The sequence below is a fragment of the Scophthalmus maximus genome, chromosome 14, assembly GCF_022379125.1.
Source record: "Scophthalmus maximus strain ysfricsl-2021 chromosome 14, ASM2237912v1, whole genome shotgun sequence".
Classification (NCBI taxonomy): Eukaryota; Metazoa; Chordata; class Actinopteri; order Pleuronectiformes; family Scophthalmidae; genus Scophthalmus; species Scophthalmus maximus.
In genome coordinates, this window is record NC_061528.1 from 19,567,655 (window position 1) to 19,584,007 (window position 16,353).

Consider the following 16,353-nt stretch of genomic DNA (forward strand, 5'->3'; position numbering starts at 1 on the left):
CTACAGTCTACCACTGTAGAGACGAAGTTGAAGATTCAACTACACAGTAAATGTGTTTTTGTGAAACATCTGGACTCATTCTCTCTCAAAGTCTCAGAGGAGCCTGATCAGCGCACGTTGCTGGGAAGAACATTAAAATCCCTTTCTTTAAAAAAACAAACTTTGGCTTTCTCTTGATTGCTTAACTGAAAGTACAATTTTAACCATACGCTTACTTGGAGTTTGAAAGAGTGCTACATAAATCAAGTTTATCTATTTGTATTTGTTTACAGATATAACCATGAGTAGTACTCCGAACTGTACATATCAATAGAGAAGTAGTTTGTCTCCATTAGGTTTCCTCCAGTTTTTATCCCTCTCCACTGTTTGCTCATTGAGGGAACTCTTGGATTTCTCTGTATAATATTGTATGGTCTCCACTTTACTATGCAAAGTCCTTCGACATAATATATTATATGATTTGCTGCTTTTGAAATGGGGGTTGAAATAGATTTGTAGGATTTTTGTCATTTTGTGGCTTACTTAGTGTACTGGGTTTCATGATTATTAGTTATAATCATGATTCGGAACAACTGAAGAGTATAAAACTGTTGCACAGTAATGTACATAATCCATATGGAATCATAGCACATTTGTCTTAATAAAAACATAACTACAACTGAAAATTAAAAAACATTTACTCATGTTTCTCATATTTCTCTTTATTCAAAAGTCTGTCTCCTTCCTGTCTTGTCATCATTTCATTTCGGCAACATTGTCTATAGATCCTGCAGGGTCTGTTTTGTGCAGAAGAAAGTGTCCTTGCACCTGAGCTGCACTGATCTCAGAGTGGGTGGCTAAGGCAACCTCCGCAAACCGCTCTCCCTCAGAGGCAGGCTCATCTGGGTAGAACCGCTGAAACATCTGCTTTAGCTGCCAGTGTGTGCAGTTGCCAATGTACTGCTTCAGATCCACGCGGCCGGGCCGGATCAGTGCTGCATCTAACCTGTGTACAGAGAACTCAAAATCAATGATGTGGATAAAACAGTTACATGCAATAACTATATTAATGTTTTTGTTGTTTTTTAAACTTAAAAAAATGTAAATATTTTAAAGCTACATTACTCCATTTTTGGCCACTTGGGGCAGTGCAACACTAAAAATAGATAAACACAACATTGCAATATGAAGTGTTTGTGGCAAATGTATTGGGAAACCTTCACTAATCTGGACATCCAGCAGACATGTAGCAACATTATCATTCATGTGAAGTCCAACATTTACTCTTCTTTTAACTATATCTCAGTCTCCACCAACTCCTGAGAACTCTCTTTGTCTGTGGACATTGTCATTCATCCAGGTTGATGTTTCTTGAAACTACAACCAAGTCCAGTTGCTCCTGATTCAACACCCTCGTGGATCTGGCCATTTGTTTGCTAAATACTCCACTACGAGCTGGTGTCTAACAAAGGTCCTGTTCATACCTGGTATTAAAATCTGTCCTTAGCGATCCGATCACAAGTAGACAGCTCTGAGTTCAGGTGTGAACACACCCAAGACGCATTGAGGATCCGATCAGCTGTATATAAAATCAGACGTAGTCACTGGGTCAGGAAAATGAACCTGATGCAGAATTGCTTGTATTCTCTGGAATCACCAGCAGAGGGCAACTCCACATTCACAGGTGGTCTGGAATGCAATTGAGTCCTGTGCCACAGTGAAGGATCACCTACTCAGCTGACGACCTCTGACACACTGCTACGGTTTCTTAATGAACCCAACATATTTCTACACTTTGTTTCACATATATTAATGTATTTGTGGTCACTGCAACAATATTAACACGATTTCTATTCGTTTTCAAATGGGGAAAATCTTATTCCATACTAGTAGAGCTGCACACAGCTCCTCCTGACTCCGCTCTCTCTCACTCTTATCCCTAACTGGCTCCAACAAACAGACACACACAAGCACATTGACAACAGGCCCAAATGTACCGTCAGACAGGCTAAAAACATCATAATTTGGTCTTTATGGATAGAAATGATGCATGCGTTTGTTTGCATGGAGAGCAGGGAAGTGAGATCTGATCATATGTGGACACTGGAGACACGTTCAGGACACATACCAGGTTTGAATGGGACCATTGATTCATTCAGGCTCTCCTTACACAGCTCTCTCTCTCTCACACACAGACACAAACGTACAGACAATGGACCAGTCTGTCAGAGTCAGACTGGCGAAATACATAATTTGGTTCGAACAAAAATGACGAACATGTTCATTTGCATTAAAATTCAGGAAGTAAGATCCAATCACAAGTGGTCACAGGAGACACGGGGATAAGCATTCTGATGCCAGATGCGAACTGAGGAACTTAGTGCTGCAACTCGTGATCGGATACCCAGTCTAAACAGGGCCATCGTGGCAGTGGGTCTACAGTGTGTTTATCAGAGCTGCCTGCTGAAAATAGCTGCCTGTTGCTAGTGGAAACAAGGCTCAGGAGAAACGTGTTTGCAGGATGGGATACCAAGCAAGATCCCCAGATAGACTAAAAGAAAAGCTCAGCAGAGCTGAAAGTTCAGTGATGTGCAATTACAGTGTACCTGTCAATGAAGTTGGTGGTCATAAAAACTATTCTGGCCTCAGATGAAGCCACTCCGTCCAGAGAGTTAAGCAGACCACTGAAAGTCAGTCTTCCCATTCCCTGGTAGGCCAGAGGGTCTGTGAGGCAAAGACAAAAAGTGATGTGAAAGTAACTCTCTAATCAGCATCTAATGATGCAGGCCACAAATGGAATATCTGATGATTTGAAATAAAGGAGTACACATTTTTTGTTTCTCAGCACAATGATAACAGCAACAAGTAATTGTTGCAATTAGCTTCTCACAACTAATCCAGAAACCACATGTCCTTCCCTTTTACTTACTCTCTGTAGGAAGCAGCTCTCGACTGACAAAGGCTGCATCTATATCCTCCAACAGTATGATGCTTTGCTGCGGTGCAACACTCAGGAGGTGGTTCAGACGGTCATCAGACAGGCTTCGGTCACTCAGGCTCATCAGACAGATGCTGTAGCCTAGCTCACCTGCCAGTGCCGTACTGAAGCACAAGGAATCACAGACAGAAGGTGAGGTCATGCAGTATGTACAGAGTTTACTTGACTTAGTCCATCTTATAATCACAAAGATTGTAAATGGGAACAGCAAATATTAGCACACTCACATAAAGCTACTTTTTCCACATCCTGGGGGTCCATACAGCAGATATCCTCTTCTGTATGGGATGCCTGCAGAGACAAAGAAAAAAAACATACACATTGTGCTTTGTAAAACAAACAATTTGACAGGACTATTCCTGTGGTTTTGCATTTTTTAGCTGACTAGAAACAAGTTGTGCACATGGCCTGCGACCATAACACCCAACAATAGTAACCATTATAATAGCTAAACATTAAATATGTGTGAATGCATGAGTGCATTCACACATCTAGATCTTCGAGTCTTTATTATGTCTGAATGCACTTATGCATTCACACATCTAGATCTTCGAATCTTTATTCTTATTCTTCTCTCCCTTTTTTGAAAGCTATCTTATGACTCAGTTTTTGTGCTACAGGCACCATTTTCACATCAAACCTCCGATTCACTCATGACATGATGGCTATTACTTTTCTAAGCTCTATCATATTCCAGTGAGTTTATATACATTTTTTAATCATTCAAATTTTGAATGTAAGTCAATGGGAGCGATTTTGAAACGTTAATATCTCAAAAGTAAAAGGCCTAAAGTATCCACTTCACGGACAGGTGTCTTATACTAACATGCATTAACTATAAAAGTATGGTACCAATAGCGCCACCGTGTGGTCAGTTATTACTCGGTTTAAACGCAAAAACACTAACCTCCTTAGCTCGCAAACCGTTGGACATATCAACACACCATTCTTACCAGGTGTTCCTTGGATTAGGCCAATTCGAATGTTATAGGCCATGCCCATTTGCGCCTAGAAAATGTTCCCAGCATTTTGGATTTTTGATTGCCACAAATAAAACTTCTTTTTCCGTTTTTGGATATTCCACAAGGTTTATCTGTAATTGTTTACCAAACATTTGAAGGAGTGGCTATTTATATATTAAGGGCCTAACTCTTGGACACTACGCTCGATTGGAACCAAACTTTGGAATCTTGTATGTACGGCCTGCCCACACAAGCGTGTAAAATTTCATACAATTCTGCCGACGGGGGCGAACCTGATATTTCTACAATTCTGCCAGCGGGGTGCCAACATGAAATTTCTACAATTCTGCCAGCAGGAGGCGAAGCTGCGATTTTGTACATTTCATGTACATTTTACTTCTTTCTTTCTTTCTTAACTTCTTTTTTTCTTAACTTCTTTCTTTCTTTACTTCTTTCTTTCTTTTTTAGGTGTGAATGCTGAGGCATTCTGTATGAATGCTGCTTCAATTTTAATTGACAAAATGACACTTATCTAGCAATATCATCTTGGCGCAATGGTTAGTAGTATAGCCTCCAAGATAGAAGACTGTTGGTTCGAATCCCGGTCCATATAACTAATGTCTTTGTTTGTTTTTTCCATTTTCTTCTTGTGGCAGCTTCGTTGGCCCCCTACAGGGCGGTTTTTGGTCAAATTTTCATTTTTAAAAATGTATGAGGCATTCTGTATGAATGCTGTTTCTTTATTCATTGACAAAATGACACTTATCGTGTATGATTACCTTAGCACAATGGTTAGTACTGACCAATCTAGAAGCTTGTTGGTTTGAATCCCGGTACATATCACTAATGTCTTTGTTTTTTTGCTCCTTTCTTCGTATTTTTCTTTCTTTCTTTACTTCTGTCTTTCTTTCTTAACATCTTTCTTTCTTTCTCAAAGTCTTTCTTTCTTATGTGTGAATGCTGAGGCATTCTGAATGAATGCTGCTTATTTTTCATTGACAAAATGACACTTAACTAGCGAGATCACATTGGCGCAGGTGGCTGCGTTGTCGCCTCCCAGCTAGAAGACTGTAGGTTTGAGACCAGGTTCACATGATCTGTCTCTGCAAAAAGTACTTCGCTGTGCTTTGCAGCAGTCAATCCTAGGCATTCACGCATATTTTACCTCTGTTCGTGTACCACTTAGGATTTCCAATGAAGTCCTTTACATCGTCCACAATCCTTTCACCCACACCAGACTGCAGGACCACGGAGCTGAGGGGTCTGCGGCGCCGTGGAAATCCAAAGGGCCTCCACTCAGCACCCATGGCTGTGTACATCACTGTCCGTCCCTCCTCCTGCTTTAGGGCCAATTCTCTCGCTACAAAACACGATGGACAACTGCATTAAATGGTTAAGGTGCCGAGAGAAGTTCAGCATATAGCGTATGACAACTTAAGAATCTCTGACACTTGCACTTGTCAGGTATATACTCTAGAGACCTTTACCTTCTTGTAAGATATTAAAGAAGATTTGTCTGTCTCTCCCTAAAGCAGTGAAAGTGACAGACTCCCATGGTGTTCCAGTATGCAGATTCATCATCTGCTTCTCTCTGGTCCTCTCCACCCTGATCCACCTCCTCCCATACCTGCAGGGCACAACAATGTCAGTGTCACAAGTTGTACTTTTGACAGAGAGAACAGATTAATATGTGTAGGTATTATCACTGTATTTGTGTGTCGTACAACTTAAACCTGGCATAAAGCTTTCAAAATCGGTCTGTAAAGCGTATTGATTCCATGCCAAACTAGTTGTAAAGAAGTATATCTTGTGAATAATTCTGACCAGATGATGTGGTTCCCGGGGCTTGGGTGGAAATCAAACTGCGTGTGCACCCGTCCACTTTCATGTGCCAGGTAGGAAGTTTCCACGCTCAGGTGCTGTGTGTGCTTGGCGTGCTTAGTGATCCAGCTCAGCAGCCAGTGGTAGCTCTTGTCCCTGCTGGGGACCTCCAGAGTGATCATGTAGCGCCTACGGAAGAAGATCATCCCCACCTGCGCACCTTTCCTGGCCATTGCCAACGCAGTCCCAACCCCAACCAGTCCAAAGCCTGCCCCAAAGTATGGGTTGTCATTCAGGCTGCCCAGTAAGTCTGACAGGGGCATGTTGCTGATATCTGCACTCGTTCGGTGGAATCAGACTATATAGTTGTTAAGATCTGTATCTGTCAGAGGCTGCAGACCCGCAGCCAAGCTGCCGACAGATGCTGTTGCTTTCTAATACTGTAAAATTATTAGTCTCCCGCTGACCTCTTCGAATTCATCTCATACGGCAAGAGTGTGATATTGGTGGTTTCCCTGTAAAGAGCACAGCTTAGCCGACTACAGTCCCCATGTGTGCAATGTATGGATTTCAATCATTTCAATCCTTGCAATACAGCGACCTCTACTACACTTCCTGTGTTTGAAGAATATCATTCCGACGGCTCGCCCTCTAACTAACATTCGTTCCTTTTCCCGTTAAATGTAAATCCAGCACATCTTCGCTCACAAGCGAAGATAAAACCGGTGGATACATATGTTTTTATATACAGACTGGGGTAATATTAGTGTGTGCATTTTACCGCACGGACCGCAACAGTTAAAAAAGAATCCCTAACAAGAACCGATTGGGGGGGGGGGGTCCTGAATAAATAGGGAGCATGTTAAAAAGAACCAGTTCCAGTAATTGGTGACCTTAATAACAGGAGTAATAATTGTGACATACAAGATCAAATCTAATACTTAAAGGATTCAGGTCACTGTGAAAGCTGCAGAGCATCATTTTAACATGATATAATGTTTAAAATGGGAAGAAGTAGAAGGCATTCCAAAGTGTAGAATAGAAGTCAACAGGAGTGTGTGGTTATGAAAGTGTAGGCCGATATGGATCTTCTTTTAAATTAATTTAAGTGATTACTTTAGTTATAGGGACCGTAGATGTAAAGATAGTATGCAACTTTTTACAGTTGGATCTGCAGTTGCTGTGCCTATAGGTGGGGTTTAATAAGAACACAGCTGGTTGCTTAAATGTATGTATGTAGCCTATTGTTGAATTATATTGTTGATGGCATTAGAATGGAGTAAACAGGTTATTTGCAGAAATGTAGTAATGTGTAATGATTCTGTGTCAGCCCTTGCCAGCACTGACAGGAACGACACAGCCAGATGTCATCAGGAGCTGCTTTATTAAATCCAACTAAATAATAATTAGACAAGGTGAAAATATCACATTCATGTGGGTCCCAGTGTATTCAAGCATCCTGGGAAATGAGTGAACGGATCAACTCGAAAAAGGACTAGTCAAAAAAAGAAATGGTTGAAATTTAATAGCACAGTGTGAGAAATAAAGTAAATCAACAGTGGCAAATCATTTGAACAACACAATAAAAGAGAATCTATCTCAATCCAAAACAAGTAAAAATAAGCAGGCTCTTCACATAATTGAACCATTTTTGTCATCATTGCCAAGTGGCTGAGACAACATATTTACAAACACTGATGACACAGTGGAGGACAACGTTAAAAGTGAATTAGAGAGTGGAGACAGGGGTACAAGAGAGTAAACGTAGACGTGTTTTCTGTACTGTAAATATGACTGGACGGTTTAAAATGAATATGACATGATAATTTGAGTGAGAATAAACAGAAGGGGGCAGTAAAGACCAACTTCAGTAAAACATGAAAGAAGAAGAAGAAGCACTAGAAGAAGCTAGCGTCAACAGTGATGCTATTAGCGTTAAGATACCAGTTTATATTCTCAAATAAAGTAAGTGTGACTTCGTATATTAACATCCAGCACAAAGTAAGATATCCTTCTAAGGACCAGACAGTAAAGGCGGGTGTTTAGGAGCCGGACATGGCGTCCATACCGCTGACCTGATGCAAGTTGATGATCTGTTTCACAGATACAAAGCGCTGTGGAAACGCGTGCAGTAGGTCGGATATCTGTTAGTGTTGGTTGAGTTAAACACACGAAGATGTTTTTGTGTGACTGTGTTATAAACATGTTAGATATGTGTATAATCACACGCCATTATTGTATGATTACAATAAATTTATAGATCTCCAGAACTGTAAACATGTTATTATGGAACCAAATACATAAACCAAATTGGTTCAAATTGGCTAACAGCCTCCTCACAGCTTAAACCTCTGTGAATAATAACTTGTATTGTGTAATGTATATACTGTATGTACGTAGTGCACTCAGAATGTGAAAAAATTGTAAATTCAAAAATCATGAGCTTTAATTCTGAATAGCTGATTTTTTTAAATGGGTCACATTGAAACTAAATGCTGTGCTCTGTTTTGTTTTTCTCAGACACTATGAAGACAGATGAGCCTCATTGTTGTGAAATATGTGGACGGAGTTTCACAGACCGTGATGTTTTTGTGTCTCACCCTTGTTCAAAAAGGCAGGCCGCTCCATCCCGTGAAAGACAACCAGGCAGCTACAAATGCTCTCAGTGCAGTGAGACCTTTTCCAAGCCGCGAGCTCTGAAACACCACTTCAATGTCACTCACAGTGGACCCAACCCTGAAGGCCTGTTCCCCTGCACAGAGCCAGGCTGCCACTTCAGCAGCACAGACCACCATGAATATCAAGCCCACTTGATGTCCACACACTGCCTCACTCTTGTTCCTTGCACCTTCCGGTCCTGCAAAGTGTTGCTGCCCACTCAGAGTGAGATGGAGAGACACTTGTGTGGCCACATGCCCTTCGGCTGCTTTCAGTGTCAGTTTGTCTCTGGAAATGCAAAAGAGTTGAGAGACCACCTCTTGGAGCACAACCATTTCCCATCATGTGTTCAAGGTAAACAGCGCACAGAATGTTATGTTGCACAAACCCATATCTCTACTGCGCTGTCGCTGATCGTGTGTAGATTTTACATTGATATATATTTTAAATCAAACATGTGTTCATAGCCAAGGAGACCACGCCCACAACTGTTGGCACTTCTGGAAATTATCAGCCTCAGGTGTCCGACAGACCGAAAAGAAAACTGAATTCCCACCGAGCCTGTGCATCATCTTCACCAGGAGATGGGTGCATGGAACAGCCTGAGAGGGATGGGCACAATAATAAAAGAGTTAGAAAGGCAGTGAAAAGAGACAATCCTCCAGCAGTAGACACGGCACCTTCGAAGTCCAAAGGTATAGTCTGCTTGGTAGATTATAGTGAGCACTTGCCATTTTACATGTGTGAAATTGTTAAGTTCAGAGAAGTGATTGCATTTCAAATTATTCCAGTTATGTTTAAACACACAAGAACATAAAAAAAAACTACCAGTCCAAACCTGAGCAGAAAGTGACATACAGCTGATGAGCACACACTCCCTAAGTCGCAAAAAGATGGTATCTTTGATGTCCTGCATTTGTACCTGGCAACCTCACCAAGAAGGTTACAAAGTTATCAAGGGTAACTCCAGGTGAATATGATAATGTGTACAATGAATGACTTAGATGGTCTACAAAGATGGTGACTTGATGTGCAATCACAGCTTTTATGTAGATGGTCCATGAATTGATTGATGGTTAAAATGTTGACAATATTATTCATTGTTTAGACAAGATGTAGATGTATTTGTGTATTAATTCTCTTGTCTAAATATTTCTAATGTGTCAAGAAAACAAACTTTGTCAGGTTCTTCTAAATATGTGTCCTATGTTCTTGTCCATCAGGGTACGTTGCAGAGGGTGCAGAGCATGTCTATCGCACACACACCTGCCCCACGTGTCGCCGCTGCTTCAAGATGCGGTCCCACCTGCAGGAGCACCTCCATTTACATTTCCCTGACCCCAGTCTCCAGTGTCCCACCTGCAAGCATAACTTCACCAGCAAAAGCAAGCTACGGATACACAGGCTGCGCGAGGCGGGTGAAAAGCTTCACTGCTGCCACCTGTGTGAATATTCTGCCGTGGAGCGGAATGCAATCCGTCGGCACCTCGTCAGCATGCATGCTGATGAGGCGCAAGATGGCATAAAGAGTCAAAGTTATCCTTGTCCCACCTGTGGTCAAAGCTTTCGCCAGAGCAGGTCACTTAAGGCGCACATGAAGATGCACAACATCCTAACAGCAAGCAAGCCAGTGGCCTGCTTCCAGGAGGCCTGTTGCTTCCAGAGTTCTTTGCGCAAAGAACTTCTCAGACACGCTGTTGAAGTCCATGGAGTCGAAGCAGTAGAATGTCGCCATCATGCCTGTGGTGCCATTTTTCATAAAGAGACGGACATGGAGAGTCATTATCGGACACACCTTGCCTACCACTGCTCACAGTGCGATTTCTCTTCCTCCAATAAAACTCTTTTCCTCCAGCACCAGCGGCACGGCCACCCAGGGACTGACCAGCTCTGCTGTAACTTTTGCTCTTTCGTCACATTCAACCCCGTTGAGTTCGAGAAGCACATTGGACATCTGCACGCCAACGAAAAGATCCATCGCTGTTCTCAGTGCAGTTATGTGACCTCGCATAAACGTGGCTTGAATAGACACATGCTGATGCACAGTGGTGAGAATGGAGGAGTTTTAATGTTCTGAAGCTTTGTCTTCAGATTTTTCACCTTATAGTTTCCAGTTTTTACATTTGTTTGGGTGGCTTAACTACTTCTCTGCTACTACTTTACATGACATCTCCTCATTCTTTTCTTCTTTTTCTCTTCAAAAGGTGAGAAGCCCCACAAGTGTAGCCTGTGTGATTTCAGGTGCCGAGACGAGTCCTACCTCTCCAGACATATGCTCACTCACTCCGACAACAAGAACTTTATGTGCGCTGAATGTGGATACGTCACTAAATGGAAGCACTATCTCAACGTCCATATGAGGAAACATGCGGGAGACCTCAGGTAGTTTTGTCGGTAATATTTTTATCTGGTATTGTTTAAACGCTGCAGTCTACAAACAGATTTGGCAAAAGTTCTGAAGAGTTTTCAACAATGTCTTGCATTCTGTAACCAAATTAGATTTAGCTTCCAGCCACTTCGACGCCCACACAGGTATTTTCCCATATTAAGTTTAACTATGCTTTCCCAGGTGCAGCATAGCTTACCTGCACATTTCATTTCTTTGGAGTGTTGTTCACATCCTTGAAAAGTAAAACGACAATTTGGCGAGATGCGCAAAACAATCGGTTATTTTCATAGACAGCAGGTGCCGTCAAGGGCAAAAGTGAAGAATCAAAGTAAACACAAAATACATTTTTCTCAAAGATAGTTTCCGTCATTTTAGGTAGTTCTTATTGCTGATGTATATTCAAGTGTCCTTTTTCCAGTAATTTTAGTTTTAATGAATAAATAAATACCTAGTGAAGCATCATAATTGAGATCAGAGACTCGCGACTCTGGCACCAAATTGCGCTGACCAGTGCAAGATGTCAGCATTCACATCCGGTTTATTTTGGCTTCCTTTTTGTGCAGTGGGAGGAAGTAGAGAGGTGTCATTCATCTGTATGTACAGCCCATGTGCAATATAAACATAAGGAAATCTGAAAATAACAGTTATATGTACAATGTTAACAGAATTGCACAGATTGACATCAAATGAAACCTGAGTGAATTAATTGTGCAGTCTGAACATAATTGCATGCTCTTAAGGAAGATATTCCAGCTTCAGCCAGGGATAATTTGATCTCCAACCTACTAGTGGATATAATTTTGAGTACTCAAGGTACACAAAGTACGCAGGCTAGTAATTAAGCAGTGGAAAATCACAGCTATATGGTTGTGGTTATGTGCAGAAAGTTTCTCTAGTAGCTCTCTATTTGACTGGGGAGGGGATGGTTATTTCAAAATGTTCTTTCTCCTTTCCTAGATATCAATGTGATCAGTGCCCCTATCGTTGTCACCGCATGGACCAGCTGAATAGCCACAAACTCCGACATCAGGCTAAATCACTCATGTGCGAGATCTGTGCATATGCCTGCAAGCGCAAATATGAGCTTCGCAATCACATGTTAGCCAAACATGCTGGGGAGGAGAGACAGCCAGCTGTCCATAAGTGCAAGTACTGCACATACACTACCTGCTACCGACAAGCACTTCAGAATCATGAGAACTGCAAACATACCAGGCTGAAAGAGTTTTGCTGTGCCCTCTGTTTCTACTCTTCATTCAGCAGCATCAGCCTCTTCCTGCACAAGAGGAAAGCTCATGGGTATGTACCTGGGGACAAAGCATGGCTAGAGAACTATGCTGCAAAGGAGAGGGAGAGGAACTCAACAGAGTGTGTGGAGGATTTTTACAATAAGCACTCAGCAGCTCGTGAGCAGTCTGAACAATACACTGAAAGACAGCGATCATCTCGGAGAGAACAGTCTGGGATCCCTGGTGCAAGCAAAGAAATGGTATCTGAATCAGAAGCTGTGGATAAAGTCAATGTTTTGGATGAATCTCCTAACGAGGTTGTGAATGAAGGTGTTTCAGACAGTCCAGAGGAGTATTGCACTCTGATATTAACTACACTGTCTACCACCGACTGTCAAACCTTCTCATTGCAAAATGTGGAGGAAAACTGTGCAAAAAACACTCCAAGGACGGCCACTTCTGATACGACTCAAGAAAAGGCAGACGTCTATACATCTACAAGTTCATCAGAGGAAGATAATGTTGCATTAAACCCCGAACAGTGCGAACCATGTGACTTAGATGACAGCTACCAGCCTCTGAATAATTCAACCGGTCAATCAGTCGAGCCTAGGAAGTGTCAAACTCCTGAGGTGGAGAGTGATGGTGAAACAATCAGTTCCGTTTTGCCTCCTTTGCAAAATCAGCCGTTTGACTCCGAGGTCCGACTGAAAGCAATGAAGAAGCACGACAAGGACCAGGCAGAAGCCATGGTTTTGGATGGACGGGTGCAGATGCTTGTGGTGCAGACTAAAGACGTTTACCGCTGTGACTTGTGCCCCTTTGTAACCTTTAAGGAGATGGCTTTGAAGCACCACAGCCAGACTCTTTGCCATCGAAAGATTAAAAAACACACGTGCCAGGCCTGTGGTGCACAGTTCAAACAGAGGAGAGGCCTCAATAGTCACCTTGCGAAGAAGTGCCCGGCACTTCCGTGGAAAACAAGGACATTTGGAGGCATTTCAAAAATACGTCCAGCTGCAGAGGAGAGCTCTGATCTGGGGAAAGAGGGTTCAACAGTGCCAGAGGGAACAAATTCTGATCAGACAGAGCTGTCTCTGCAAAATTTAGTGTCCACAGATTCAAATGATCAGGAGATTCATCAGCAAGAAGAGGAAGTAGGTTCATCTCACTTAACAATCAGTGCAGGAAAACCGCGAAGCAAAACTCAGTTAAGTAAGCTTGTGAAAAAACAATTGGTTTCACGAAACAAAGACAAAGGTATGTCACTGCAGAAAAAGTCCCTTTACATGAAAACAGATGGTAAATTTAAATGCAAGCTGTGCACTTTTTCTTCAGTCAGGCTTGCATCAGTTGAACGGCACCTCGCAACCTGCCAAAAAACATTCAGGAAAGTGGAGAGTCAGATCCTTTCAGAAGTGGATGGTGAGTGTGATAGTGAGTCGGTCACGAGTAAAGAGGACTTGGTGGATGGGTGCAATGCAAGAACTCAGAAGAAACTTAAGACTGTCTCTAATCCAAGCTGTGCATTGAAGTGCTGTCAGGAAACGGCAGACAGCCATGAAAAGAGAGGCTGCACAGCGCACAAACCTAAACCTTTGTATTGCCTGCACTGCACTTTCACCTGTAAGCAAAAACGGTGCATGGCACAACACGTTGCACTCAAACACGGAGGTGTACGGCCTCACAGTTGTCGATACTGTCCCTTTGCCACCACAAGGCGCTATCGCTTGGAAGAGCATGAGTCCCTTCACACAGGAATCGGCCGTCACACGTGCGATGTGTGCGCCAAGACCTTTGGGGGTGTCACAAAACTGCGTCAGCACAAGATGCGCATCCACGACAAACAGCCTACACACTTCTGCTCACTGTGTGACTTCAGTGGCTATACGCTCGATGACATCAGGCGACACAAACTCAGGTGCCACACAGGGGAGTTAAAGCATGCTTGTGCTGATTGTGACGCTTGCTTTAGCTCGGAAATTGCACTAAGAAACCACTGTAAACGTGTGCACCAGCACCAAGTCCAGTTCCTATGCGAGCTGTGTGACTACACGTGCAGCAGCAAGGTCATACTGAAGACACACCAACAAAGCAAACACCGTCAGGTGAAGTGCGCCACCTGCCACAAGGCTTTTTTGACTAAGGAAAACCTGGAGATTCACCTGAGAACCCACCTGGCACATCGGTGTCAGCTGTGCCCCTTTGCCACTAAAACAAGGCAGCTGTTAGCTCAGCACCTTGCGACTGAACACGATGACGGACCTGCGGAGGACAAGCCGCTCAGGTGCAGCACTTGTCAGTTTGCCTGTTGGCATCAGCTGGTGTTAGAGCAGCATCTCCGTTCACATGGAGGTAGGCGTCTGTACAAATGCAGGGACTGCGTGTATTCGACGCGGAACAAGCAGAAGATCACGTGGCACATTCGCATACACACCGGGGAGAAGCCCTACAGCTGTGAGCAGTGCAGCTACAACTGCACCGATCCCTCCAGGCTGAAGGTGAGCGCAAACTTTGTAGGATGGTTTGTAGCATCCATGTCTGGGAAAGGCTTTGGCAGAGTTAATTCATGTGGTCTGTAAAATGTTTATAGGTACTGGATTGGAAATTGATTTGTTGAATTTATTTTGATGTAGATATTAATAATGGATGGACAAAAAGTAAGCAAAACATAGATATATTTAATTAACTGTAAAGAATCAAAAAAGTTAATACAATTATTTATTATATATAGTATGAAACTTTAGTTTCAAACAAACATTTTACTGTATAATGTAAAGCAAAGATGACAGAATACATTTTATTTGTAGATACTGTTTTCTCCTTAATTTTTCCTGAATTTTGGAGGATCTACAGAAATATTTTTTCAATGTAAATTAATCTGCCTTTAATTGCATCAGATGAAGGCAGAGGCAGAACTCTTTCTACTCAACATCATTGCTCCTGTAGTTTCTCTGTTCCTGGATTTCCAAAAAAAACAAAGCACAATGAAGATGATAAATGCTCTTTTCTTTTGTTTGTTTTATAATAATTTCTGCCATAGCTTCATATGAGGGTTCACCAAGAGGAGATGAAGTACCTTTGTCCAGAGTGTGGCTACAAATGCAAGTGGGCGACTCAGCTGAAGTATCATATGTCCAAGCACACAGGTATCAGCTAGAAATAAAAGTTGGCAATTATGATATATGCATACTTTTTTGGTCTGGGATCTATTTTAAACAATGGTTATATAGGCTTTAATGCCTGGCTCAGTTACTTTCACACAAAAAAAATGCTAACATTTCATAAATGTGAGGCTGAGTTTCCATCTAAATAATTGCTGTTCAGCTAAATCTTCCAAAATTAGTATCACATAATATCATTGCATATTTATGTAACATTTACTTCAAATGTTTGCAAGTTTTTAGAACAGTCATCTGTATATGGTTGTAAGTGTAGTTTATATATTAATGTTAAGAATTTTAAACTGCTGAGGAAAACAAAACATGTATTTATTTCTGCAGGAGAGAAGCCATATGCCTGTGATGATTGTGACTACCGGACCAACAGAGCGGATGCCCTACGCACCCACCGGGACACGAAACACTGTGACATTCGCACTTACGTGTGTGAAAAATGCGGCAAAGCCTTCAAGACTAGTTTCATACTCAAGACCCACCAGCGGCAGCACAGTGACGATCGGCCATACACGTGCGGATTGTGCCACAAGGCCTTCCGGTGGCCGGCAGGCCTAAGGCATCACTACCTCTCTCACACCAAGCAGAAGCCTTTCGGCTGTCGCCACTGCGCCTACAGAGCGAAACAGAAGTTCCAAGTGGTCAAGCATTTGCAAAGACACCACCCGGAGATGTCAGTGCAGCAGGGAGTGGTGAGAGACTCGGAAGCCGTTAGCCTGACGCTGAAGAAGGCCCTGCAGGGGACACTGGACGACAGAGCAGCTGGAGTGGAGGAAGAGGGAAAAGCCACTGCAGGAGCGGCAGTCGTGGCTGTAGAGGTCGTGAACACAGGGCGAGACAATGGGACATAACACTGAGAAAAGGGCACAGCACTGAAGTCTGTCACTGTCACTTACAGTGACATATCTGTTATTCATATTTCACCACATAATTTCATCGTACTGTCAAAGGCTAATAAAAAAACCCCACTGGTACACATAGTTTAGTGAACATAAAGCGTGTGCGTGTGTGTGTGTGTGTGTGATAAATAACTTTATACGTGGAATAAATTGACTAAAACAAACATTTTGTTGCGTTGAACCATTCAGAAAATGCATAGCATGTATTTACAGACCACTAAACACATACATTTACACTATAC

The 16,353-nt window shown here is 42.4% G+C and overlaps 2 protein-coding genes across 8 annotated transcripts; one reads left to right on the plus strand and one right to left on the minus strand.

Annotated features, from left to right (window-relative positions):
- Positions 1–685: 685 nt before the first annotated feature.
- On the minus strand, positions 686–6,392 carry LOC118283047 (mitochondrial chaperone BCS1). Of its 2 annotated transcripts, none has more exons than XM_035604690.2 (7): positions 5,764–6,392; positions 5,427–5,566; positions 5,105–5,299; positions 3,205–3,268; positions 2,909–3,081; positions 2,586–2,703; positions 686–985 (listed from the first exon to the last, which is right to left on the minus strand). In XM_035604690.2, the coding sequence occupies exons 1-7, from the start codon at positions 6,081–6,083 to the stop codon at positions 736–738; spliced, it is 1,260 nt and encodes a 419-aa protein (XP_035460583.1). In that variant the 5' UTR covers positions 6,084–6,392; the 3' UTR covers positions 686–735. The 2 variants fall into 2 exon arrangements, with proteins under 2 accessions (XP_035460583.1, XP_035460585.1); XM_035604692.2 differs by lacking the exon at positions 686–985 and adding an exon at positions 1,015–1,558.
- Positions 6,393–7,591: 1,199 nt separating this feature from the next.
- znf142 (zinc finger protein 142) lies at positions 7,592–16,162 on the plus strand. 6 transcript variants are annotated; one of them, XM_035604105.2, is made up of 8 exons: positions 7,592–7,725; positions 8,281–8,772; positions 8,886–9,113; positions 9,642–10,466; positions 10,623–10,800; positions 11,765–14,537; positions 15,080–15,185; positions 15,540–16,162. In XM_035604105.2, the coding sequence occupies exons 2-8, from the start codon at positions 8,286–8,288 to the stop codon at positions 16,061–16,063; spliced, it is 5,121 nt and encodes a 1,706-aa protein (XP_035459998.1). In that variant the 5' UTR covers positions 7,592–7,725; positions 8,281–8,285; the 3' UTR covers positions 16,064–16,162. The 6 variants fall into 6 exon arrangements, with proteins under 6 accessions (XP_035459998.1, XP_035460003.1, XP_035460001.1 ...); XM_035604110.2 differs by having other exon boundaries at positions 7,646–7,725; positions 8,375–8,772; XM_035604108.2 differs by lacking the exon at positions 7,592–7,725 and adding an exon at positions 7,760–7,891 and having other exon boundaries at positions 8,375–8,772.
- Positions 16,163–16,353: the final 191 nt, after the last annotated feature.